Source organism: Hirundo rustica, chromosome 2 (assembly GCF_015227805.2).
Source record: "Hirundo rustica isolate bHirRus1 chromosome 2, bHirRus1.pri.v3, whole genome shotgun sequence".
NCBI classification, from domain to species: domain Eukaryota; kingdom Metazoa; phylum Chordata; class Aves; order Passeriformes; family Hirundinidae; genus Hirundo; species Hirundo rustica.
The window spans coordinates 115,533,586-115,561,281 of NC_053451.1; the positions used below are offsets into that span (position 1 = coordinate 115,533,586).

Consider the following 27,696-nt stretch of genomic DNA (forward strand, 5'->3'; position numbering starts at 1 on the left):
TAATGACATCATTATCAGGAGATAACATAATGTCCCAAGGACCACGTGCTACAGTTGTTTCCTGTGCAAACAATTGTGCTTGATAACACAGCCTGTCACAAAATGTCAAAAGAAACCACATGGTGTCTCAAAATGATTGTGAAATTATGATGTGTCACAGCTCTGTGTATCATAAAAAATACCATCACGACAGAATTTTTCATTAGCTCTTGAGGGATGCTGAAGAGAACAAATAATTAAGATCTTGAACATCTCAAGTGCAGCACATAATGCAGCACTGAACTGTTTAAAGCATATCCTGTGACTGAATTAAAGTGCATTAGTCATGAATTCAGGATATGCACAGTAATGGGCAATATTAAGCACCTTGGGAGATTTTTTATTTTCTCTTATTTATTAAAAATAGACAGAAAGGAATAAGTCCTTTTAATATCCTACAGTTTAGTTCTCCTTTAGCACCTCCCTTTTAGCTTGTATGAGGATTGGGTATTAGGACTGTAAGAAACTTGCTAGTGTAACTCTTATTTTAGCAAATTAAAACCTGTTCAAGTGAAAGTCAGTGCCAAAGTTCATCAAAACCTCTGTGGGGACAGAATTTCAAGCATGGGGCCTCATCTGAGTAATCTCATTTCCATCCTTTCCATGATGCAGCAAAAATTTCAAGCCCCTGGCCAGTCTGTGGGGTTTACTACTGACAGAATAGCAAAGTTATTCACAAAGAAGGACTAAACTCCCCCTTTTTTTCCATCCATGGATTTTGGCAGCATTACCATCTTCTGCAGTTTTCCTCCTGAACTCTGTGGATTTTCCTCCTGAACTCAAGTGGTGACCTATTGGGCTCTATAGCTTTGGTTTTACTGTTTTGGTTTTTTTTTCGCCACCAAACTGAAAAACATGATTATTCTCCTGCTGGAAGGAAGCTGTGCAAAATCGTTGCCCAGAGCCACGGGGTTCTGCAGGCACAGAAAGGTGGAACAGCTCTCCCCAGGACAGGAAAGGCTGCTTGTTACAGAGATGCCAGAAGTTCTCCTCCAGGGCTGCCTCCTCTGTAGCGTTATGAGGAACCTGCTGGCAAACAGCTCCCTCAAAGGCCCATCAATACCCTCATCTGCAGAGCTGTGCTTTTTGTAACCCACAAGACTCTGTTTTCAGATGCTCTGATGATAACAGTAACACTGCTTTAGTCACGCAGCAATTAGCAATTTAGTAATTAGCCATCAGCAGCAAGGCAAAGGGAGATACCCAAACTATTCTCCTCCATCAAGATTCTATCCCCTGTGCCCCCTCAGTTGACAGCCCAGCTGCAGAGCTGGGATCCAGCACAGGGAGGACGTGGAGCTGCTGGAGAGAGCCCAGAGGAGGCAGCAGGATGAGCAGAGGGATGGAGCAGCTCTGCTGGGAGGAAAGGCTGGCAGAGCTGGGATTGTTCAGCCTGGCCAGGAGAAGCTTTGGGCTGAGCTCAGGGTGGCCTTGCAGGGCCTGAAGGAGCCCCAGGAAAGCTGGAGAGAGACAATTCCCAAGGGCTGGAGGGACAGGACACAGGGAATGGCTTCCCACTGCTAGATGGCAGAGTTAGATTAATTCTTAGATAGAAATTCTTCCCTGTGATGGTGGTGAAATGCTGGAATAGTTTGCCCAGAGCAGCTGTGGCTGCCCCTGGATCCCTGGCAGTGCCCAAGGCCAGGTTGGATGGGGCTTGGAGCCAGCTGGGATGATGGAAGGTGTCCCTGCTCACGGGAGGGATATTAGGACAAGATGATCTTTAAATTACCTTTCAAGCCAAACCATTCTATAACAATGATAATTTCAAAAGCTGTGTGCTCCTGATGCTGATGTTCCTTTATAGGAGAGGTACGTATGAGCCAATCCACCACCCTGCAGCAAGCCCAAGAGACTTGGCATGCAAATATTTTAGAAGATTTAAAGTTGAAAGTCTCTAAAGTAACATGTTAGTTAGTAACATGTTAGTTTACATGTTTGGACTTTGTGGTTCTAAGTGATCCCGCCGGAGAAAGAGAAAACCGGCTCAGAGTCTGCTTTTGAATTACATCTTTCCTTACCAGTAATAATGACATGGGAACTCTTGACGGATGACCTGAGTTTTCACTTCCCGAGAAGATTCAGCAAGATTAAGATAAGGATTCTGATTCCTCTCTTTTTTTCACCTAGAGTTCCAAGCCTTCCCACACAACTCATTATTCAGGTTTACAGTGTTGCAGTTACCAGCTCAGCCCTGGTACACACAATAAATTACCAGAGACCCTTTTCTCACCTCTTGGCCTCAAATTTCCATTCTTGTAAAGAACACCCTCTAATTAAACACCACAACAGGGGCCTTCACAGGCAGGATAGGGTGATGCTTCATGACATTACCAGAATTTATTCTGGCAAAATCTGAGGCAAGGAACAGCCTGGAGACAGAGGCGGGAGAGACCAGTGAGATTTATGAGAGGCTGGCAGAATTGGCAATAGAAATTGGAAGAGTTACTGGAGCTGCCAGCAACTTTGCAATCTTCAGGATGGAAAATCAAAGGATTGTTATTTGTTACCAGCAGTATTAAAAATGTATTTAACTGACAGAGGGCTGAGAAGGCTTTTCCTTTCCTCAGTACTGCAGTGTTGGTTGCATTCATTTATACATATACCTTTTTTTCTTTTTCTTTTTTCTTTTTTTTTCTTTTTTTACAGTTCACCAGAGTTCAGCCTCTTAATGATCTCTTATTTTTAAGACCAATTCTGGGCAATCTGTTGATGCTGCTCATAAAGAGCAACTGAGTCAAGTACACAGCATAAATATAAGAGCATTTCAGTACCCACAAACTTTAAGATACTTCCAAGTTATCCTCGGAAAACCTTTGTGAAGTATGAATTTAAATATATGAAATTACCTCAAAAGACAGCAAACGTACCCCATACATTATCTGAGGAATAATTTACTGTGTAGAGAATCAGGGAATATTTTTAGGAAGACTTCAATTGCAAGGGATGTTCAGCAATTCTACAAAGCCACTCAAACACTTAAAAATAACCGAAGAAACACAACGTCTGTCAAAGGTGGGAGGTAACAGCCTAGAAATCTTTAAGTTTGCCAGAGAAAAAGTGTAAAATGAGAGTATCCAATGCGGCATTCTGCAAGGACTAGCCAAAGCACTTATTTTAATTTGATTTACTATTTTCTAATCCAGTGCATGATCAAAAAGAAGGCAAAAATAGAAGTAGCATCATTCACAAACTTCATAACCCTGAGCACCCTGTAGTCCCTCTACAGAAGAATTTATCTTGTGGGGAAACAATGTTTGTGTAATTAAACAATGTATCATCAAACATCACAACAACCTCACTGTGTTGCATGGAATGGGCGTCTCAGTTACTGAAATTTTGGATGCTTGAATTCACCATTTAAATCTTGTTTGGTGTGTGTGTGTGGTTTTGTTGTTGTTGTTGTTGTTGGTTTTTGTTTGTTTTTTGTTTTTTTATCCATATAAAATTAATCTGGAGGAGATATCTTATTGTTATATATATTCTTGATTTTTTACATACTTTATAAGGCAACCAGTAGATCTAAGATTTGATTGGAGGTCTTTTCCAACCCAAATGATTGTGATGCAGTAGAGTCTCACTAGTTATTCCTGAAAATAGACTTCTGTCATTCAAGTTACAGAATTGCATACTAGAGGAAGGTAGAGCAAATTTTTTTAGACAATTGTTGGACCTGGGAACTCAGACAAAGCAGCCTGGGGTGTAAAACCTGATGTCCACAGGATGACCTGAAGTTGCTCAATGTTATCAATGACCCATTTATTGGAGGGAAAAGAAGGAAAAAGAAATTAAATTGGGCTGGAGAACCAATCTGCTTTAATCACCCTTTTCTTTGCACAAGTGGTTGAAATGCTGGGAATCCACTGGGTTTGTCCCAGTTTGGAGTTGTAGTTGCAGCTGCTTTGACAGTGGCAGCATCTTCCTTTTTAGAACATTCATATCCAGTTATTATCAGCATCCTGCTGATACTGTTATTACTTCAATTTATCTTACCGGTAAGGAAAGTTTAAAAGTCACATCATTTTCCAGCATTTTCCACTGTGAATTCCCAGTGAAACACTGTGGGACAAAGGTGTAGCACTTCTACAATGAGGGATTTTTCATGCTAAATTCCAAAGACCAGACAGATTTTCCATCAGTTAGGAGAGAGCAGAAATGCAAGAGCTTCTCAGGATTGAATCTCAGGATGATTTTTTTCCAGGGTCTTAGGTAATACAATATTTTTTTTAAATTAAAGATCCAGAAAAGGGGTTGGTTAGAGCAGTTATTTGCAAAAGAGGAGCAACGTGGAACTACAACACAAGACCATCCTGCCCATCACTCCTGCAGTCTCTTTTTAGCTAAAAACAGAATTCATCCATGGGGAAATTCATTAAATAAAAAGCTGACAAGAAGACAACTAGAAGACAACTAGAAATTAGTGACAAGACTAAGGAAGTTTCTACCGTTGATTCAGTAACCTTTTCTTTTATATTTCTTTTGTCAAAACTATTCCTTCAGTTCCTCATAGCATTAAAAAGTTGGGAATGTATTCCCAGGTGACCACCAGGAAATCCATGTCCCTTAGAGTGATTTTAGCTTGAATGAATTTGAGTGATTTTGCCAGTATTACTTGACTGGGGAGAAGAGGAAAAAAAAAAAAAAAACCACAAAAAAACCTCAGTTTTGGGAATTCTCATGAATTTGTGTAGCCTTTTCTTTTTTCCTTTTCTGCCAGAATTTGCATTTTGAAGATGTTGTCAGTATGTTGGCCTGATTTTTGCATGCTCAGCTAATAAAGCCTTCTCAGAAATGCCTTTTGTCAAAGAGACCACATTCTCATAAAAGGTTTTGGGTCAAAAAAATTATCTGTTCTCTAAAAAAACCCAAAAAACTTACAGTCCAAAGCCCCAACAGGAATGGTTCTAAAAACTTTTCTACCAACTTACAAAAACTCTAAAATGAATCACAGAAAAAGCAATAAAACTTGAACATAAAATAACCCTGGGGATGTGACTAATAAGGCTGTTATACAGTGTAAAAACTCACACTATAACTTTGTGATTATTCTTTTTATAATGAAATATAATTTAAAATCCTCAAAAAACAAAACCCAGAATGACCAAACCAGCCCTTAAACCGCCTGGATTTCCTAAGGCCAAATGAAGATAATTTAATAATTTAGGTACAAAGCTTAGATCTAAGCACAGCTTTTGTGTTTGTGCATTTCAAGGATCTGATTAATAAAGAAACGTTTGACAATCTGATTTAAAAAAAAAAAAAAAAAATCAAAGACACATTTTCATATCGCCCTTGTAACCAGCTGCTTCATTTATCACACTCAGCATTTGTCATCTCCAATATGTCAAACCCTGCTTGGAAACACGAATTTCTTTTTCCTTTTCTGGTGGTTACATTATCAGCAGTGCCATTTTGGCCTCTGCTTTTGGGCATGTGTAAGAGGTAATGGGAGTTTCTATTCCCTTGAAACACAATTTAAAGGGGAAAAAAAAAATTATAAACCAAGTCCTTTGAACTCCTTCTAATGTGGGAAGGGACCGTGGAGGAAAGTGACCCCCAGCCCTGTGCCACACTCTGTCCAGGAGATGGATGGCTATAATTTACTCCTGCCTCAAACATGAGTATTTATGGTGCCTCCCCTTGGCTGAGGGGTAAAAATGGTCTCCAGAGAAACAGAAACATTTCTTTTTAAGAGCACATTGAAAAGAGTGATACGTGGGGCAGCTGAAAGTCAGGGGAAGGAGACGGTGAGGGTTGCTTTGTCCTTTTTTTTTTTTTTTTTTTTTTTTTTTTTTTTTTTTTTTTCTTTTCTTTTCTTTTCTTTTTTTTTTTTTTTACTCAATCACACACACATGCCTGAGCACGTGCAGGCAAAAACCTCCTTGACCTAAGTTATAGAGGTGATAAGTCTCCTGCACAGCAAAGTACTGTCAACAACAGCGCTGTAAAATTTAGCTTTAAAACTTCTTTTCAGCTGTTCTCTGGCTCACAGCTGGGTGAGCACTTTGGCAGCTCTGAATGAGCCAAAATAACTATAATCCAGGTTCAGATTAGGGTCTTCTTCCTCTGGTTTCAGACGTTTGGGCACTGGAGCCAAATTATCAGCCACTGCTTTTGTCTGGAACAGTGAAACAGTCCCAAAATACTCAGCACATAAGGCCTAGAATTCAGATTTGATAAAACACTGCAAAGACATGATAACAAGGAATGTAAAAATCACAACAAATTCCCAAGGAATGTTCCTAATTTTAGATTTCATAAAAGTGAGAGTTTCCCTTTCTGATTTTGTTGTTGTTGTTGTAAGAGCTGCTAATTTATGGGTGATTGTATCTCAAAACATATTACATTTAATATCTTCACTTTATAAATACTGTGCTTCTCTAAGCCTTTTTTGTTTCTCTTTGCTAATAACTCCCTCTTCCCATGAGACAGGTATTAAAAAATTGTTAAATACGCCAGTTACCCATCAGCTTTTCCTAGGCTGTGCAGCTTTTATGATGGTTCCCCACTCTTCTGGAAATTTTCGGCTTTTATTGAGATTTGCTTTCCCTCTAGAAACTCGTGGCGTGCTGAGCAGTGAAAGTAAAAACTAGATCATATAGAGGAAAAGAAAAGATAAAATAGATTGAGAATTAATGTTGTGGTTTTGCAGAAACAAGCAGACCAAGGTGGTCAGACCATTCCCAAACTATTCCCAGATGGTTGCTCTAAAAAGGGGCAGAATTTTTACTGGATAAACCAGACAAAATTAAAATAAATATCTACAGAGTTTTTTATTAGGATCTTATTCTCCCTTGTTGAATCTTCTTTCTTGTCTTTCCTGGGATTGGAGCGGTTATTAACATTCTGAATCTCCCTAGTTAAGAGAAAGTGGAGTTTGAGATCAGATCTTTAGCACTTGATTTCCCTGACTTTAAGCTGGACTTCTGAAGGTTGGCTGCAAAAGTCTGACCAGTTCACCCTGAGGTCCTCTTATCATCAATAAGAAAGTGTTTGTCATCTTTAAGGCAAGACCAATGGCTCTCTGGAAGGATTTTTTGCCCTCTCATTTTCAGGAAAAAGTCCTTAATTTTTAGCCACCTGAAGACCAGTTGTGGTGAACCACTGATGGGTTTGGGTTTGATGGGTTTTATGACCATGGGTTTTATGACCATGCTTGATCCCTGTGCCCAGGTGAATACTTCTGAATATTCATCCAATGCAACACCACCTCTCTGTCAGTGTTAATATGCAGCTTATATATATATATTTATATTGGTTATGCTGATAAACTCATGTAGAGAGTTGCTGCTAAATACAGAGAGAGTTATGTCTTACTGATTTAAATACATTTGAGTCTGTTCCAGATGATATTGGTCTATCTGCAACTACGTAGAAAATAAAATTTAATTCCCTCTGAACAGCTAGAGAAGACTGGTTCTACCAGAGCTCTCTTTCTTATACATCAGCAGACAGTATTTCATGGCTTTTTAGCTCAGAACTGAGCTGTTATAGACCCAGGTCACCGTGCTTAAAAGAATATTTACTTGCATGAGTGAGCAGTGAATGAAAACCATTAATGTCCCGGCATGCCCCACTCCCCAATACTCATTTTTGTTGGAGCCAGAGTTTCTTCTTCGTGTGTTTCTGCTTCATTTAAACCTGTCAATACCCCAATTAGTGTTTGCTTCTCTTCCCCAGGGAGGAACATTTACACATGTCACTTCACAGCCTCCAAAAACCAAATGACTTAAGGGAGCTGCTGGGTCATAAAATATAGCCTGATTAAAGCTTGTGCTTTCCAGTGACTTTCTGCCTTTTTTTTTTTTTTTTTTCTTTCATTTAAACTTGTAAACTGTTTAGGTCATTTTAATGAAAAGACACAAATAGAGAGTTTAAAGCATAAAAACTTGCATTAAAAAAAAAAATAAAATAGAAGCGCTCTCCCATGGGATTTCACACTCTCTGTTTTCAACTGATTTGCATTCAGTAAGTCACCAAAAATTAGAGGGCTGTGCTTTACAATTATGATAGCAGTAACCCTCTCATTTCACATTAAAACTTGATGCCATCTTGATGGCATACTGAATTCAATTTAAGATCAAAGCACTGGAGAAAGTTATCTAAAATTATGTATTGCTAGTTTTAACTATTTAACATTCCTGCTCTTTCCAGCCTCGCTTTTATAACAGGCCGATGAAAGATCATAATTGATTTGGACTAGAAAGTGGCCCAAGGAATTTGTAATTAATGGAGACATTTTTCTGGTGCTAATTTTTAGGCATCCACACTTCCCAACAATGTCAATGATGGAACAACTAATATTACATGTCTTCTGTGGAAAGATGGTCTTTTCTAAGTCTTCATAAATCACAATTACATATATAATGGTTTTTTGATCACTAATTTTTGTTTTGACAATTAGCCAAGTTTTGATGAGACTGATTTCCAAGTGCCTCATGTGAGTTCCCACAGTTTGTAACTAATTTCCACAGGCTTTTACTCCAGCTGACTGCAGGGGACAAAGCTGTCAGCTTTTCATCCCCCACTCCCTTCCCCTTGGTTACTGGGAAGTGCAGTTGGACAAAATGGGAATTGAAGCAAGAGAAAGTCACATTAATTTCAGAACTATGTCAAAGTCAAAGGAAAGACCGAGAAGTAGCAGCAGCTGCTGGTCTCCTGTGTTTCATCTGAAGCCATCCGTTTCCACTGTGCAAACACAGATCTAATGCAGGAAAAGACCTCAGGAAGAAGAAAGAATTGCCTTTGTGATTTGAGAGAAAAGCCCTTTTTTATTTTATTAATGTGTCTTTTGCTTAAAATTCATAGTTGTCATGCAAAATAAATCAACTTCTCTTCCTCTAATGTGACCTGAAACCACTTCTGAGTGAATAAGATATGAACCCTAAATGTTCACAGCCTTTGCCCTGACACATTCAATCAGATCAGGAGGCGCTGGTGGAGCTGCCAAGGACTCAAGACATCATTGTCATTTTATTATAGCTCAGCATCAAACCAGGCCTATTCAAGCCTGGAAACACATGTTGGAATAATATTTATAATCAAAGTAACTTCCTTTATATCAGGGGAGTAGCTGGCTGAAATGTTATTTTTAAGATGTACAGAACCCATACTCATTCCCACTCAGTATTTATTTATTTTTAGATTTTTTTTCCCAAAGATTACCTTGTATGGGTGTCCTAATAACACAGTTTTCACAAAACACTGACTCTCTTGTTTTGATATGGGATTTGTAATGCAAACTTAGGAAGCTGGGACAAGACCTACCATGTCTGTGTTTAATTTCTCTCTTTTTACAGACCAGTGCTGGATTTTTTTCTGGCTTTTCCATCACAAAATTATTTTGCCAATAGAACTGCTAATAAATCTCTTGACTTTTTTCCAGCAATTTATTCATACAAAAATGTAAAAAAATATACTGGTCTTCCTTTTAGGGCAGGTTAGGGGTAGAAGGTAATTTGTTTTCTTCAGTTTTAATAAAAAAAAATATTTTTCAGGAATTTATTTATTAATTTTTTTAAATTTGTTTCCTATACACTACTGACTCTTGAAACTAAAGCTGAGTAAATAATTCAGTCTGTCATCTGAATTCATTAAATCTGTACTTCTCTCCTCAAATTTCTCAGGTTTACATGTTGGAAATTATTTTTTTCTAATCTGAAACATCAATGGCTATTAATTTCAAAACATTGGCTTTTTAAATTTGAAATTCATGCCATATTGATTACTGGCACAATTCACCCAGAATGATTTCTAAGAGTTGCATTGCTTGGACAGCAAATTCTTTACTGATTCCAAGCAATAGAGTAAAATATTCTATTCTAAAATCACCTGCATGAAATTATGAAATAATTCAAATCAAAATTTTTTAAATATTTATCCTAAGAGAACATGTCTCTGAGGAGTTTTTCACAAAAAAACAAACAAACAAACATGAGTAGGTCCCATTGTGAAGTTAATTTTCAAAATTAGTGAATATTGGAAGAAAGAAGCTATCATTAATTATATGTCCTTTATTATTATTATTATTATATAGAAAAACTTGGATACACAAAAATGGGATGCTTTTCTTTTTGTGTTTACATATTTCTTTGACCCTCTGACATACAGAATTTTTTTCCTCACCTTGTACATCTCCTGAGGATGAGGATTAAGAGCATGATTTTCACCTGCTGAACAGGCTTGACTTTTACCAAGGAACTATGAGTTTAAATTGAAGTGTTTGGGAAACCCTATTGATTTAAAATTCTCTTTTCTTCACCATTTGAATTCCAAAGAGGTGTTATTTAAGTAAACCCAAATGTCTTCTATCAGAAAGGGAAAACTGAAGTTACAGATTTTAGCAAAGCTCTTGCTGACACCTGGAAGTCTAATAATTTGAAAATAAATCAACAAATATATATATGAACAAATAAAAGTGTGACAGCTAGGCTCCCTTCAATATAAGTAATGTATTTGCACGGGCTTTCTCTGCCTGAGTAAAAGTGGATGAAGGAAGAGCGGATTTTTGAGGTAGGAAAATCCCATTTGTCATGGAGAGAAGAGTGTTCTCACTGTGGCTGACCATAAAGAAAGGCCAGCTGAATTTGGCTAAAATGTTAAACTTGAATTTCAATTCATTTTTTTCAACTTTTTTTCAATGTTTGCACAATGAATCTCTCACGGTTACAGATATTTCCCTAAATGGCCAGTTCAAGCATGACCCAGTGATGGAACCAATAAATGAGAACACTCTGCCAGGACAGAAATCTTCAACCAGGAGAATCCCAGAACTCCAGAATGGTTTTGGGTTAGAAAGAACCACAATTCTTAAAAACACTGAGAACTTTAGTCAGTCTTACAGTCATTTTTGAATGATACATGGATATTTAGTGTTCAATTACAAACTGAAAGACAGGGAGATTTTAAATTTGCTTGTTCCAATGTGGCTATTCCCCACCTATGAGCTGAAAGAGAGAAAAAATACTTCCCTCTGTCCCAGCTCTCTACATAATTTTTAAAATTGATGTGAATTTTTTGTTTTCTAATAAGTCATAAAGATTTATTCTAAAAGCATTCAAAAGTTTCTGATACCCTTTACAAGCTTGACTCAGCTTCCTACAGTCTTGTTATTCTGGATAATGAGACTGGTCTTTATCAAGGTAATTAAATATTTCCATTTTTATTTGTACTCAGTTCCTGATGAAACACTCAGCAGTAGCAGAGGAAAATAAGTGGGATTAAGTAATTTTTACTGAATCTTAGGTAAGGCCCAGATTCAGTTTTCTTCAAGAGCAGGACAAAAAGTTCTTGTTTTGTCTGAACCACTTCCAAAATTCTTAAGTATAATCCCTGACTACTGAATTTTGCACTTTGATTTTAATGATGAAGTTGTTAATACTATAAAGCAATCGTTATATTAACAAGCAATATAATTGCTAATTAATATGATTTTATAATCTAATATTTTGATATGCATTGGTATATCAGTAATATTTAGTGCTATAATAAATAATGGTTTCATAATAATATAATAATAATATAATAAAATATTTTAAAATTATTACTTGCTGGATTGCCATGAAGAAAGGGGAAAACAATGTGTTGACCTATGAAAAGCAGCAAATCAATCATCTTTCCAAAAGAAAGCCCAACTCTAAACAGAGAAAACTCCTGGATTAATGCTGCTGGCAGAGATATGCATACCTTGAAAATGGAAATTGCCATGAATTATCAATTGTAGCTTCTCCTTTGTCCAGTTTTGACCAGTTGATCTCTAACTGTGCCCAGCAGTTCAGACAAAGATATGGAGAACCCCAGAGAAAACAGAACTGGATTAATCTGTCCCGTGGTGAAACTACTCCAAAATTCTGGAACGTGGCAATATTTGTTCCCTGAACCTGCACAGCAACATGCCCTTCCCTCCCAAAATTATCTTATGCGAATATATATATATATATATATATATATATATAAAAAAATATAATTATGTGTCTGTATACAATGCACGTTTGAAGAGATATAAGGCACAGACACACTTAATAGGGCACCTGAATCATCTTGATACATTTCTAAATGCCATCACTTATTTTTAAGACATCCTAAGAGAATATCTCATGCATATGTAGTGCAGGTTTAGCTTGCTTATTGACAGTTTTCTAGATTATTTTGTCAGTAAAGAACTAGCATATTTATCTCAGTTATTTGCATCAGTAATTTGATTAAAGATAGTTGGAGGAGGAAGAAATACGTCGCCTAAAATATCCTTGGGAATGTGGCTTTGTTACCAGAAATCTTTTGACATAGAGGAAGATAAAAAGAAGAGCTTACAGTCCAGGATCATTGGAGATAAACTGTGAAGAGTAAAAAATCAGCTTTGGAGGAAGGGGGAATATTTAGCTGTGAGGCATTGCTATGGCAATAAGGAATCCATGTGGAAGATTATGTGAGGAGAAGGGAAGGATAAGCAGGGATAAAGCTGTAACTGAGGAATAAAGTCATCTTTCTTTACATGTTCTTATTCTGCTCTTATTAAGTAGGGTTTTTTTTGGGGGGGAAATGAGCTTTGCAAGGTAGCCTCTGGTTTTTAAAAGCAAGATAGGGAGCCATGGGGTTTGGTTTGGCACTGTCACCCAGTGCAGGACCTGAAAGTCAGGCAGGAGTGTCTGGGACAGGCTCCTGGATGTCTGTGGGATTGCAGTCCAAGTCCAAATGTCCCATTTTCTGTGTGCTCCTGCTCGTGAAGCAGGAGGAGCCTGGACCTGCCAGGGAAAGGCTCACCTGCACAGGAGCTCTGGTACCTCGTGGGGAGGCACAAACCCCTCACCCCTCATCTCCTGCGTGGGCTCGGAACATTTTCACCGTCACCAGGGAAACTCCAAAGAGGAAATATTGATGGGAAGGAGGACTGCAGCTGTAGGAAAAACCCTTTAGGTGGCTTGGGAGGTTGGATGATTTAATTAGGGCCAGGAAATGAGGCTGGAGGAGAAAAATATAAAGGTATAGGGATTAGGGGACATGCGAGAACCCAAGGAGGATGAAGCAGGAAGAAAGAGGGACAGGTGAAGGGGACTGGAGCCTGTTGTGTTGAAGGGAGAGAGATGTGCAGAGGAAGGGACACGTGGGAGGCTGGGGACATTGTGGAAGGAAGAAAGGAGGTGGCACAAGCTAATGGTGGTAATGTGGACTCTTAACAGCCTGGCACTCTTTTGAGTTGGGTCCCCTGTTGAACAAAATGCATAAAAGGATGCATGGGACTATTTCAGGAAAAAAATCAGGAAGAATTTCTTCACTGAAAGGGTTTTCAGACATTTGAAGGGGCTGCCCAGGGAGGTTTGGAGTCGTCATTCATACCTGGAAGTGTCCAAGGAAAGCCTGGACATGGCACTCAGTGCCCTGGGCTGGTGACAGGGTGGGCATCAGGCACAGCTTGGCCTTCATGGCCTTGGAGGTAATTTCCAATCTAAATGATTCTGTGATCTTGCATAGCCCTGGTTATTCTGGGTTTGGAGGAACAAACAGATGGCCACAAAAAACAACTTTCTGAAAGTAACCTCCTTGTGGGTACGTGGGCACACACCAGATGAAACTGAGGCTATTTCCATTCATATGGAATCAGACGCATCCTAATTTTCTACTTTGATTATTCATAATTTCTTCTGTGCAAATGCTCCTCTTGGACACAATTGATGAGTACCTAATATCCAAACAGTTAAACAAGATGTACTTCATTACTAGTGCATGTGCAGCCTCCTGCCTCACACAAGACCTTTCTCAGAGCTCCTCCTGGAATTAAATCCCACTGGTAACTCAAACCCATGGTTCCACAAACCCTGTTAATCTCCAGGTTGGTTTGGTTTGGTTCAGGAAGCCTTTAAACAGAAAGGGCTGCATCCTGACATATTGTCATATCCAAGCATTACCAGCTCTGGCATGTGAAAAGGTCATGCCACCAAGCATTAATATTACGGGCTGGCAATTAAAGTAATTCATTTAAATAAGGGTTTTTTATTCTCCTGTGCGGCAACAACACAACCTATGCAAGGGGAAAGCCTGGGAAAGCCCCAAATCAGATCCTCCACCAGGGTCATCTGATTAGAACAGGGACCCAGAGAAGCTCAGATGGAAGGATTGAGTTGTTCTGATAAGAAGAGGCACAGTTCATGCCTAAAAACAAGGGACTGGGGCTACTGCAGGAGGCAAGAGCTTAGGGAGGGGGTTCATTGTTGATGCCTCACAAGCTTTAGAAGAGTGGACAGATTCATTCAGAAAGAACAGCTCTGTGTGCTGTCCAGGGCTTTCCAGCTTCTCCTGGGCCTGAACTGAAAGACTTGTGGGCTTCAATTCCTTCTAGAGACAGAAATCCAGATGCCATTCATCGGTGGAAAAAACATGTGAGGAGGAAAGGACAGCAAAGGACACCAAAGAGATCATCCTATTTCAAAGATGCCATGTGTGGGGTTTGCAATAAATCATTCCAAGGATTTTTTTTTTTTTTCCTTCCTGTTTGCAGGAAATGTTAATTCCAAAACATAAAAATACTTAAGGTTTAAGACTATTCTTGCTAAGAAGAGAGTACTTTTTTCAACATTAAAATTTAAGTCCTTTTTTAAAGAATGGTTAATGAAGTTGACAGGTATGTCCAAACTGTTCTGCAAATGCCTTCTGAGTACAATAAAAACTCGAGTCTAGCTAGGTTTATTGTCAGTTTAATTATACTTTCAGTTCAGCAGAGTTCAGCTACACACTCAACACATCCATGGTCTGTAAGCTCCTTGGTGCAAAGCCTTTCTTTTAATTTTGTGCAGCTCCTGGTTTAATTGAGCCCTCATTTTGATAGATCATTACTGTCACACACACTAGTAGAACATGTAACAGTCAGCAAGTAGAACAGCAGCTCATCAGAAAGAAGCAGACATTTTTATCAGTTCTTTATTGTCCACATATCTGAACACTTATTAAAGTCCCTTTATGTGCTGTGAATATTGAATATTGAATTATGTAGCAAGTTGCCCTGTGAGCAGCAAAACAAATGAAGACAGGCTTCCTTTGGATTCACACCTTCTATTGTCCACTTCCAAATCCTTTCTGCTAAGTTCCCTTTGAGGCCCATCAGATGTCTTAACAAAGGAATGAAAATAAAATACTTTTTCACATTTATTTCGATCTGGTTGAATATGGACAAGCGGGTGAGACACAGATTGAAGAGCCTTTAATCATCTGTACCATCAGACCTTTCAGCTCACTGAGGAACAACCTTGTTTTGTTTTGTCTGTTTCTAGTCCCAGCTATGATAACCTCCTACCCAAACACCACCCTGGCAACTCAAGGCCAAAAGAAGGAGATGAGCTGCACGGCACATGGAGAGAAACCCATCATAGTCCGCTGGGAGAAGGAAGACCGGATCATTAACCCCGAAATGTCCCGTTATCTGGTTTCCACCAAGGAAGTTGGGGATGAAGTGATTTCTACCCTGCAGGTAGGAAAACAAATTGGCCCCCAAATCATGCAGAGAGTGCTTGGTTTGGTTTGGATTCAGGTGCAGAGCCAGCCTGACAACACTGGAGCCCCAACACTCATTCGGTGCATGATAGCAAGAGGTGGGAGAGGAAACTTCTGCAATCCATCCCTAATGAAAAAATCCCTCTTCCCACACTCCAGAGGCAGAAAGAGAGTGAGCCAGGCTCAACCCTTCATCCCTTCTGTCTCAGAAGCAGTGTGGCTCATGCCTTAACCTGTCCTTCCCCAGATCAATTTGATCAAACTGCTGATAAAATCTGGCAAATATCCAACCCCAAGTTCTGATGTGTGTCACACTTACCCTCACCAAAATCACTAAACTGGTTTGAGAAAAAAGGCTGCCTTTTTAAAGTGCTCTTCTCCCTCCTTTCACTTGGCGGGGCTTGAGAGGCCACTTTATAAAGTCAGGATTCAAAGTGGTGTTTTACATGGGCTTTTATGAAATCTAAAAGAATCTTTCTTTTTTTTTTCTCACTCCAAAATCTTCATTATACATTTTTAGTCACATTTAAAAAGTGTATTTATCAGGCCCAAGGAATTAATTCTCTGTCTGGTTATTGTCTAAATTTTTGTGTAGCTCTTATGAAAAATTTCTTTCTTTACCAGCCAAAAACTCTGTTGGATGATATCCAGTAAAATTCTGGGTTTGTTCTCTGCAAGGGACCTTTGTAATTGATTTCTACGAGGAAGAATAAATTCTATGTGTGACTTTATTCCTATTAGTATTTTTATGATACAAATAATACTTAGTTATAGGATTGACCCCTAGGCCTCTTTGCCATCATTCTTCTTGTTGATTTTAATAAGATAATCCCTGGACACACAACACTATTTCTATTTGGAAGGCTGGAGTCCTGCTTGGAGAGTTTTCTGAAGCTGTTGTGTACAGCAATGGTGTTCTACATCCATGTATGTTACATACAAAACCTTCCACTTCTGAGAGATAAAACACCCCAAAAAGCAGAAAATGCCAGATTAAGGCTGTCTCTGAAGCTTTGAGCTCAGTGCTTTTGCATGATGATGTGATCTTTAGTTGTGTACTCAGCTTTTATTTTTTCTGCAGCAACCCTGCCTCAGTGAGACAGGACTTGGATTTTCACTGGGGCTGAATTAGGGTTGAGTAATGAACGGCACTATGTGATGTAAAGCTGATCTTTGAGACCAAAGTTCTCACAGGTGGCCAATAATTGTGTGTTCTTTGTTTTCTGGGCACTTGGCTTGAGCCCTTGGGGTCTGATTTGCAGAAGTACTAAGCCCTCCTGGCTGCAGCTGAAATCAGTGGAAGCTGTTATGATCACATGAAAGGCTATTTATTGCTCAGGACTCTGAGGGAGGGGTAGGAAGGCCCTACATGTCTCAAACTGGGCTCTGGAAATTTTTGTTTCCCTGTCTCCAAGCTCAGCCACACATGCAAGCGAATACAGCTTGACAAGTTGCCACATCTCAGATGATAACTGTCCAATTTCCTTCCAGCAAGTGGGAAATTAATCCATTTATCTTAACCAGTGGTGACTGGGAGTTGTGCTCACATCACCTGGGTTTCACTGAGGAATAAAGAGCACGTGGAGTTTCCATGGCTCAGCTAATATGTGGCAACTTGTCAAGCAGCCACAAACGTTATCATACATCTGCTTCCTTAATTCCCTACATGAAATGGTGGCAATGCTCTTCATGTTGTCAGGGCTGATGAAAATAAACTCACTCGTGTTTCTGCAATGGGTGAATTCACAAGAAAATGCTGTGAGAAAATGAATGTCTGTTTGCAGGGCACAGTTTGAACAGTGTGCAGTAAATAAATTGTGGACCAGCACACTGAACAATGAGAGGGAAATGGTATTTCAAATATCTGCTCATTTATAAAAATATTCTTTCTTTCTTGTACCTTGAATGAAGCAGTGGCCCTGTAGAAAAATATCATTATGATCATGTTTGTAAATATTATATATAAATTTCCTTGCTATTAAACAACATATTGAAAAGAAAGACCACACAAACCTTTATTGTGAAGCACCATGCTGAACGCTACAGGGTTCACCACCAGTGTTTGAACCTTTATTTCCTCCACACAGACTTCAGCCACTTGAGTTATTTTCAGAAATAGCCGGAAAAATTTGGAGGCCGCAGGAGGCACGATTTTGTATGGCAAATTTCAGCCAACAGTTAAACACTTGGCAAACTTGCGAGGAACTGGAAACAAGGCTCCTAAGGTGAAGCTGCGGGAATAGGTGGAGCTCCAGCTCCTGACTACACATGTCGAGCTGGTAGCCTGTGTCCTCTGCCCAGGTGCTGCTGGCTTTGATAATCTCGGTATTTTGGAAGCTTTCCTATGCAAATTTGTATGTGTGTAACCTGCAATATCTATTTATTTCTGTCAAGGAGAACTGTCTGCGCGGTTTTTCTTGCGCCACACAGACAAGCTGTTGGTTTATTTTCTCTGCGTGCTGTTCAATCCATCATCTCTTTTCCAAACTCCTATAGATTCTGCCAACTGTGCGTGAAGATTCTGGCTTCTTTTCCTGCCACGCCATCAATTCTTATGGGGAGGATCGTGGAATAATTCAGCTCACTGTGCAAGGTAGGGAGAGGACAACACAAGGAAAAAAACCCACAGCTATTGTAGGACAGGGAGTGTAGAAAACTGCTGGCAGGAGGGAGGTTCTGATTCCTAATTAAATGTTTTCCTCACTGTCAAAGAAATTAGGAGCTGCATTAAGGTTCTGAGTCTTTCATTTTCCGGCATCACAGATTATGTCAAAATAAAAGATAAGCTTGAGTCCTTCTAGGTCTATACAAATTAATTAGAATTTTTTTCTTAATTACAGAAGTCGACAATTGCCAAAGATATTTAAAACTAATATCTTCAGTAAGGATTGTGGATATGGAGGATTGAGGGAAAGCAGGTTGCATTTAATATTAAAGAACAAATTTGCTTCAAACCCGGGTCTGAAATAAAGCAAATGTGATCTCACTTCATCTCTAGAGAAATGTTAAACCTACCATGGAACTTAAAGCAAAATATTTCAAGTTTAATCAGTCAAAATAAATTGTGAGCAGTTTAGCAGAGCAGAGCAATCCAAACTCTAGGAATTTATGTTGCCTGGGGCTAGGGATCCTCTCCCACAGGGCAGAAACAGCAAGTCCTGGAGAGGTGACAATATTTGAGATGCAGGGCACAGGCAGGACTCAGCCACCGGCCACTGCTCGTTCTCATGTGGCGCTGGTTCCTCCTTGTGCCTCTCTGAGCCTGCTCACAACAAATTCCGACATCTCCCTCCCTGTCCTTGATTCCAAGTAGCAGCAGATTCCAGAGAATGCCTAAGGCAGCCCTGTTGAAAAATTCAGGTAGAGTTTAGGGACAGGTTCCCAGTTCCACCATTGTTCATCTAAGCTGCCATGACAATTTGAAGGGACGTTAGAATGGGTCTAGGTGCTGGTTATTTACAACATAAACTCTGGAGGCAGAAAGAGCTTTTAGAGTGATTTAATCAGATTATTCTGTTATTAAAGTAAGACTTTTAAACACACTCAAACAGACAGAAATTTTACTCTCTCTCTCCCCAGCAAATTTAGCACATTTGAGTTTGGTACTCACATTTCTACAATCACTTTTTGAGTAAAATCACTGATAGAAGTACCAGGGAAATATGGTGTTTGAGCTAAAACAAAGGTTTCGTTTCCTGGGATGAAAGCCCAAGCTCAGTGATTTTAAGGAAATGCAACCAAGAAGGTCAAAGGGGAGCCAGTATTCAAGATTACAACAGTGACTCTGAGTTGAAAAGTGTTGATACTTCCAGCAGGTGATTAACAGGATCAGGGTCCCCATGAGTGCCCAGAGGAATGCCAGGAAGGTGAGCCAGCGCCACGCTGGTTGGCATGCCCCTGTTAAGAGGATGTTCTGAGCAGAGCTCTGTGTGTGTGTTTGCCCAGAACCCCCCGACCCTCCTGAGATAGAGATTCGGGAGGTGAGAGCTCGGAGCATCGCCCTGAGGTGGACCATGGGCTTCGACGGCAACAGCCCCATCACCGGCTACGACATCGAGTGCAAGAACAAGTCAGGTAAGGAACAACCTCAGTAATCCCCACTGCTGGTCATTCCCCACCGGTTTGTGTTGTAAAAGGTAGTTCATAAATTGAAACTGCCTGATGGAATTTTCTATCATGGTTTGTTTAAACTTCCACAGGAAGGTTTATCTTCATTTGTTGTCCTTTTTGTTTGTTTGTTATGTGGTAAAGACAATAAATTTAGCAATTGCTGCTTTCCCTTTTACCACTTCATGCTATATTTACTGAGGCAAAAATTTTGTGATGTTTTCATTAGCAGATAAAATATTTTCAAGGGTGTTGAATCATCAGTCATCATTTTAGCACTGGCTTTGTAAATGAAATCAATAATGTACAGGAGAGATTGATAATGTACGTGAAAGATGAGGAGTGGAAATTCTCCATGAGGCTGAAGTCAGGAATCACAGGTTTGGTGATGTAGATTAGGCAAGAATGCCTTCAAGGGATATGCAAACCTAAAAGTTTCTGGGCTCTGTTTTCTTTATGATAATTTTCCTTTCTTTCCAACCACCCACCTGCTCCAGAAAAGTTTTTGAAAGTCATTCTTGCCTGAAGAACTCTTTTCTCACACTAAAACACCTTTTGTATTTCTCAAATACAATAATAAATATTTAAGAATGATGTAACTCAGCACAACCCCATTTAGAAGGACTGAGGTTCTTCCCTTCTACTGAAGCAGTGACAAGAAGGTATTTCAGAGTTCTAAAACATCTTTGTTAGATTTAATTTGATGTTTTCAAGTGAAAATGCAAAATACAAGCACAGATTAAGTGCATAAACTTGCATAGAAAAATTGTTTCTCTCTAATATGGAATGATAAATCAAGAGCAAGACAGCAAAAGAAGCATCATCAGGTTGCATGGAAATATTAATATATTGATGAAGGTAAAAAAAACTAAAGGAAGGAAAAGAAATGGGCAGCAGAATTAGTATCAAGGAAAATATTTCTTTGTCTGTATCTGAAGATAAATCCTGGAGGTTATGTCCTAACAAGACCAGATTATCTTCTTCTTACTGCAAACAACAGAAATGTAATTTTTTAGAGCCTGAGTCTGAATGTTTGGAGAAACTTGGATCAGGTCTTTGAATTCTTGCATATGTATTTTGTCATTAATTAAATCACCAAGAAGATGATTAATGAAAAACTTGCATGGGGTAGTTGGGAGAATTTAGAACAAATAGGAAGAATTAAGAAAACTACTCAGTTTCCAGGTATTAAAGTGGTGGAACAAGATTTAAATTATATAACCAAGGAACATCCTGTCAAGACCAAAGCGAAGCTGCAAACTGCACAGCTCTGTTTTGTGAGAATTTTCCACCTCTGTTGCCTTTCTGAGGACTCAGGAGTGAGTTTAGATCAGATGCACCATACAGGCTTCTCAAACGGGAAAATTTCTCTGTTTCAGAGAAGGTGTAGATAACCACAAGGAATGCATGGACTGTGTTTAGCAGCCCTCACATACCCCATCATAAAATCATAGAAATTAGGTTGGAAAAGACCTTTAAAATCATCGAGTCCAAAGTTAGCTCAGCACTGCTGATATCTACCTCATCAGACACAAAAGATACCATAATTACCTCAATGGAATTAGTTACTGAATGGAAGGAGCATGGAGTTGCCTGTCCTGTCGGGTCCAGTTGCTGCGGCAGAGCACTGTGAATAGCAGGAACTTAGTGTTTCAAAATATTTTGGTACTTAGAGACATCACCAGTCTGTACACAAGTGTGTCAGAAACCTGTGGCACTCAGACCGGGCCCTTCATGGAGACCAGTCCTTTGCAGCCTCCGATCTTTCCATCGGAGGTGTGCAAAGAGCTCTGGAGACGGGAACGGGGGTGTGGGTCCCCCTTCGCGCGTCTCTCCCCATCCTTTTAAATTTTTTATGTCATTAGGGCAATCTTAGAGGCAAACTTTGAACGCTTCTGTTTAATTGCGCATTCTTGTTCTCTGGTGTGAGCGGGGCACCCTCCGGGTCCGCGATGCTTTCGCAGAATTGGAGATTCCCAAAATCTTCCTCGGGAGCCGCGGGGGCCCGGCCGAGCGCGGGGCCGGTGCAGTCCCAGCAATGGCCACCGGGGGGCAGCGCCGGACCACCAGAAACCTGGCGGTTGTGGTGAGGCAGGGGATGAGAAACACGAGTCTTTCCCGAGCCCTCATCCCTCCTCGGCTGGATGAGAAACACGAGTCTTTCCCGAGCCCTCATCACTCCCCGGCTGGACGAGAAACACGAGTCTTTCCCGTGCCCTCCTCATTCCCCAGTTGGGACAAAGCCGGGGGGACCCGAGTTCACCGGGGCGGCAGCAATGGCGGCGCCGCTCCCTCAGCGCCCGGGCCCGGCCCCGGCGGGCGGGGAGCCCTCGGCAGCGCCCCGCTGGCAGCAGCCACCGAGCCCCGGCCCCGGGCTCTGTGCAGAGGCGAGCCGAGAGCCGCAGGAGTCGGTGCCTGGGGCACTGCCCCGAGCCGGGTGCAGCAGCCGGCCCCCGGCCTTGTGGAAGCACTCGAGGCTCTGGTGGTGCCGCTTGTGCAGCGGGTGCAGGTACCTGTGGATGGCCCCGTCCTTGCGTGCTGGCCCTGCCCCGCTCAGCCTCCCGGCCCCGGCAAAGGCGCCGAGGCTGCGCTCGGGGCCCCTGGCTGCCACCGCTAGAGGCGGCGAGGAGCCCGAGTACCCGGGCCCTGCCCTGACGGACAGCCCCGGTGCCCGGGCAGGGCCCTGAGGGACAGACCCGGTGCCACGAGGCCACAAGTCCGGGCGCTGCTCCGTGCCGGTTCCTGCCTGCCCCGCTCTTGTCGGGGTGCCGGGGGTGGCCCTTTGTGACACGGGCGCTTGGTGTGGGGATCCCTTGGTGACGTGGGACGTGGTGGTGGCCAGAGAGCCTTGTGACATCAGGGAGCCCCGCCCTGGAGCCTGAGGGTATCTAAGGGGTGCGGAGCCCGGGGGTGCCCAGTCCCAGGAGAGCCGCTCTCTGAGGAGAAAGCAGCTCCCTGCATCTGTCTGCACCAGGCACCGATGACAAGAGACGCTCATAGTGACAGACAATAGCGACAAGGACAAAGGTAACTCCAACTCCCGGTCCCCCAACCCCTTGCCCAGCTGGCTGGAAGCCCCCAGTGGCCAGTGGTCAGGGGCAGCAGGCAAGTCAGTCCTGCCACTCTCAGAGACTGAGGAGGAGGAGTGGCCCTTCACTTACATGGACGGAGAGATTTCCCAGTGGGAAGGTGATAGTGACGAGCAGCTTTCCCAGTGGGAAGAGGTAACAGTGAGAGAAAGGCAAGTAGTGACAGTCCAAGAAATTTCCCGTCGGGGAGCCAGGGGGACCCGAGAAGTGTATCAACACCAGGTACGTGTGCACGTTCGAGAGGTTTCAGAGTACAGTGATGAGACACACGAAGACATTTATGAATGGGAAGAAACCGTCAGAGTCCGGGAGCTGTACCAGTGGGAAGAACACAGTGAAATATACCAAGAGGTGCATGAGTGGGAAGAACGTGTCACAACCCAAGGAATACATCAGTGGGAAATAGATGTCAGTGAGCAGCAGGAGTTGGAATGGAGCGAAGACGAGAGATCCCATGAGCTGTCCTTATGGAGAGATGTAAGTGTCCCAGAGGATTCCCAGGGGGATGATATCCGAGAACTGTCCCAGAGGGAAGGTGAGAGGTACCAAGACCTCTCACCATGGGAACAAGATATGCACTCCCACGTCTCTCAGTGGGGCAATATCCAAGAGCTGTCCCAGAGGGAAGGTGAGAGGTACGAGGAGCTCTTGCCAAGGGAAGATGTGCACTCCCATGTCTCTCCATGGGACAATATCCCAGAGCTGTCCCAGAGGGGAGGTGAGAGGTATGAGAAACTCTCACCATGGGAACAAGATGTGACCTCCCACATCGCCCTATGGAAAGACAGCAGACAAGCAGAATTGTCCAGGGTGAGAGACAGCAGTGGAAAGGAGCTGTCACCAGGACCGGACTCTGGAGCTCAGGAGCTTCCCCGATGGGCAGGTACGAGAGACCAAAGACTGTCCCAACGGCAGGAGCATGTGAGCGCCCAGGAGCTGTCCTTGAGGAGAAATGACATCAGCTCCAGGATCTTGGGAACAGCCTTGCAACAAGTGAGGGACAAGGAGCCCAAGCCTTGTCCCCCAATGGGGCTCAGCTCTCCCAGCAATGAGGGACAGAAGGTGGCAGCAGAAGCAGAGCCTGCCCTGCCCAGTGCCTCTCCTGCCCCGGGCAGTGTCATAGAGGCCAGGCTGTCATCTGCTGCCCTGGCTGTAGCTAGTGAGGAGAAAGAACCACTCAAGCCTCTCACTCCGGAGGAGATAAAGGCAGCAGCTCCTTCGCTCTCCAGTAAGCAGCTGCCATCTCCAAGGACACAGAGCCCACCTAGTATCTCCTTCGACACCCCAACCAGCATCCAGCCTTCATCATGCCAGGATCAGAACATAACCAAGAAGTTCATGATCGAGGAACGGATGGAGGACTACAAAATGAGGAAGAAGCTGGAGGAAGACGTCCAAGTACAGATGGCTGTAGAAGAAACACAGCCCAGCTCTCCCAGCCTCATTAGAGTGGAAGGGGCAGTAGAAGCAGAGCCTGCCCTGCCCAGCTCCTCTCCTGTCCCGGGCAGCCTCACAGAGGCTGAGCCAGCAGCTGCTGCCCTCACCAGAGCTGATGAGGAGAAAGAGCTGCTTGGGCCTCTCACACTGGAGGAGGTAAAAGCAGCAGCTCCTTCGCTCTCTGGTAAGCAGATGCCATCTCCAGGGACACAGAGCCCACCCAGTGTCCCCTCCGACACCCCAGCCAGCAGCCAGGCTTCACCAAGCCAGGATCAGAACATCACCGAGGAGAACCTGCTTGAGGGACGGATAGAGGTCTACAAAATGGGGCAGAAGTTGGAGAAGGAGTATGATGTCCAAGAACAGATGGCTGTAGAAGAATCACAGCCCAGCTCTCCTAGCCCTGTGGACGTGGAGGTGGCAGCAGAGGCAGAGCCTGCTCTGCCCAGCACCTCTCCTGCCCAGGGCAGTCTTAGAGAGGCTGAGCCAGCAGCTGCTGCCCTCGCCAGAGCTGATGAGGAGAAAGAGCTGCTTGGGCCTCTCGCACTGGAGGAAGTAAAAGCAGCAGCTCCTCTCTTCAGTGAGGAACTGCCATCACCAGGGACACAGAGCCCACCCAGTGTCCCCCCTGACACCCTGACCAGCATCCAGGCTTCACCATGCCAGGATCAGGACATCACAGAGGAGATCCTGCTTGAGGGACGGATGGAGATCTACAAAATGGGGCAGAAGTTGGAGAAGGAGTATGATGTCCAAGAGCAGATGGCTGTGGAAGAAACACAGCCCACCTCTCCCAGCCCCATGGGCACTGAGTTGGCAGCAGAGGCTGTGCCTGCCCTGCCCACAACCTCTCCTGCCCAGGGCAGTCTCACAGAGGCTGAGCCAGCAGCTGCTGCCCTCGCCAGAGCTGATGAGGAGAAAGAGCTGCTTGGGCCTCTCACACTGGAGGAGGTAAAAGCAGCAGCTCCTTCTCTCTCCAGTGAGGAACTGCCATCACCAGGGACACAGAGCCCACCCAGTGTCCCCTCTGACGCCCCAGCCAGCAGCCAGGCTTCACCATTCCAGGATCAGAACATGACTGAGGAGTTCCTGATCAAGGGACAGATGGAGGTTTACAAAATGCGGCAGGAGCTGGAAGAAGAGTATGATGTCCAAGAACAGATGGCTATAGAAGAATCACAGCCCAGCTCTTCCAGCCCCATTGGCATGGAGGTGGCAGCAGAGGCAGTGTCTGCCCTGCCCAGCACCTCTCCTGCCCTGGGCAGTCTCACAGAGGCTGAGCCAGCAGCTGCTGCCCTAACCAGAGCTGATGAGGAAGAGTCACTCAAGCATCTCACTCCAGAGGAGGTAAAGGCAGCAGCTTCTTTGCTTTCCAGTAAGCAGCTGCCATCTCCAGGGACACAGAGCCCACCTAGTATCTCCTTTGACACCCCAACCAGCATCCAGCCTTCATCATGCCAGGATCAGAACATAACCAAGAAGTTCACGATCGAGGAACGGATGGAGGTCCATAAAATGAGGCAGAAGCTGGAGGATGACGTCCAAGAACAGATGGCTGTAAAAGAAACACAGCCCACCTCTCTCAGCCCCATGGCCACAGCGGTGGCAGCAGAGGCAGAGCATGCTTTGCCCAGCTCCTCTCCTGCCCCAGGCAGTCTCACAGAGGCTGAGCTGGCAGCTGCTGCCCTGGCCAGAGCTGATGAGGAGGAAGAGTCACTCAAGCATCTCACTCCAGAGGAGGTAAAGGCAGCAGCTCCTTCGCTCTCCAGTAAGCAGATGCCATCTCCAGGGACACAGAGCCCACCTAGTATCTCGTTCGACACCCCAACCAGCATCCAGCCTTCATCGTGCCAGGATCAGAAGATCACCAAGGACATCCTGATCGAGGGACCAATGGAGGTCTCCAAGCTGAAGCAGAAGCTGGAGGAAGAGTATGACATCCGAGAACAGATGGCTGTAGAGGAAACACAGCCCAGCCCTCCAAGCCATGAGGGACAGAAAGTGGTAGCAGAGGTAGCGCCTGCCCTGTCCAGCACCTCTCCTGCCACAGGCAGCCCCAGAGAGGCTGAGCTGGTAGCGGCTGCCTCATGCAGAGCTGACGATGAGGAAGACATGCCTGAGCCTCTTGCACTGGAGGAGGTAAAAGCAACAGCTCCTCTCTCCAGTGAGGAACTGCCATCACCAGGGACACAGAGCCCACCCAGTGTCCCCCCTGACACCCTGACCAGCATCCAGGCTTCACTAAGCCAGGATCAGAACATGACGGAGGAGATCCTGCTTGAGGGACGGATGGAGATCTACAAAATGGGGCAGAAGTTGGAGAAGGAGTATGATGTCCAAGAGCAGATGGCTGTGGAAGAAACACAGCCCACCTCTCCCAGCCCCATGGGCACTGAGTTGGCAGCAGAGGCTGCGCCTGCCCTGCCCACAACCTCTCCTGCCCTGGGCAGTCTCACAGAGGCTGAGCCAGCAGCTGCTGCCCTCGCCAGAGCTGATGAGGAGAAAGAGCTGCTTGGGCCTCTCACACTGGAGGAGGTAAAAGCAGCAGCTCCTTCTCTCTCCAGTGAGGAACTGCCATCACCAGGGACACAGAGCCCACCCAGTGTCCCCTCTGACGCCCCAGCCAGCAGCCAGGCTTCACCATGCCAGGATCAGAACGTGACTGAGGAGTTCCTGATCGAGGGACAGATGGAGGTCTACAAAGTGAAGCAGGAGGTGGAAGAGTATGATGTCCAACAGCGGGTGGTTTTAGATGAAATGCAGCGCAGCTCTCCCAGCCCTGTTGACATGGATGTGGCAACAGAGGCAGTGCCTGCCATGCCCAGTGCCTCTCCTGCTCCCAGCAGTCTCACAGAGGCTGAGCCAGCAGCTTCTGACCTGGCCAGAGCTGATGAGGAGAAAGAGCCACCCAAGCCTCTCACTCTAGAAGAGATAGAGGCAGCAGCTCCTTCTCGCTCCAGTGAGGAGCTGCCATCACCAGTGACACAGAGCCCGTCCTGTGTCCCATCCGACACACCAACCAGCAGCCAGGCTTCACCATGCCAGAACATGAACATCACCAAGGAGATCCTGTTCCTGATCCTGGGAATGGGGGAGTTCTACAGACAGAGGCAGAAGCCAGAAGAAGAGTATGACATCCAACAATGGATGGCTGTAGAAGAAACAAAGTCCACCTCTACCAGCCCCATGAGGGTGGTGGTGGCAACAGATGCAGCACCTGCCCAGCCCAGCACCTCTCCTGCCTCCAGCAGTCCCACAGAGGCCAGGCCGGCAGCTGCTGCCCTGGCCGGAGCTGATGAGGAGGAAGAGTTGCCTGAGCCTCTCACTCCAGAGGAATTAAAGGCAGCAGCTCCTTCTCTCTCCAGTGAGGAGCTGCCATCACCAGGGACACAGAGCCCAACCAGTGTCTCCTCTGACACCCCAGCCAGCAGCCAGGCTTCACCAAGCCAGGATCAGAACATGACTGAGGAGTTCACTATCAAGGGACAGATGGAGGCCTACAAAATGAGGCAGAAGCTGGAAGATGATGTCCAAGAACAGATGG

General features: G+C 43.7%; 1 protein-coding gene across 6 annotated transcripts in view; it reads left to right on the plus strand.

The window, feature by feature from the left end:
* The window catches only part of DSCAM (DS cell adhesion molecule), a 447,196-nt gene that overhangs the window by 314,639 nt on the left and 104,861 nt on the right, over positions 1–27,696 (plus strand). For 5 of the 6 annotated variants that reach the window (XM_040055422.1, XM_040055421.2, XM_040055424.1 and 2 more), the window contains exons 12-14: positions 15,300–15,496; positions 18,016–18,112; positions 19,465–19,593. In XM_040055422.1, the coding sequence (XP_039911356.1) occupies positions 15,300–15,496; positions 18,016–18,112; positions 19,465–19,593 (423 nt within the window). Of the gene's footprint in view, positions 1–15,299; positions 15,497–18,015; positions 18,113–19,464; positions 19,594–27,696 lie in introns of those variants that run through there. The other variant, XM_058419281.1, reaches the window with a different exon arrangement.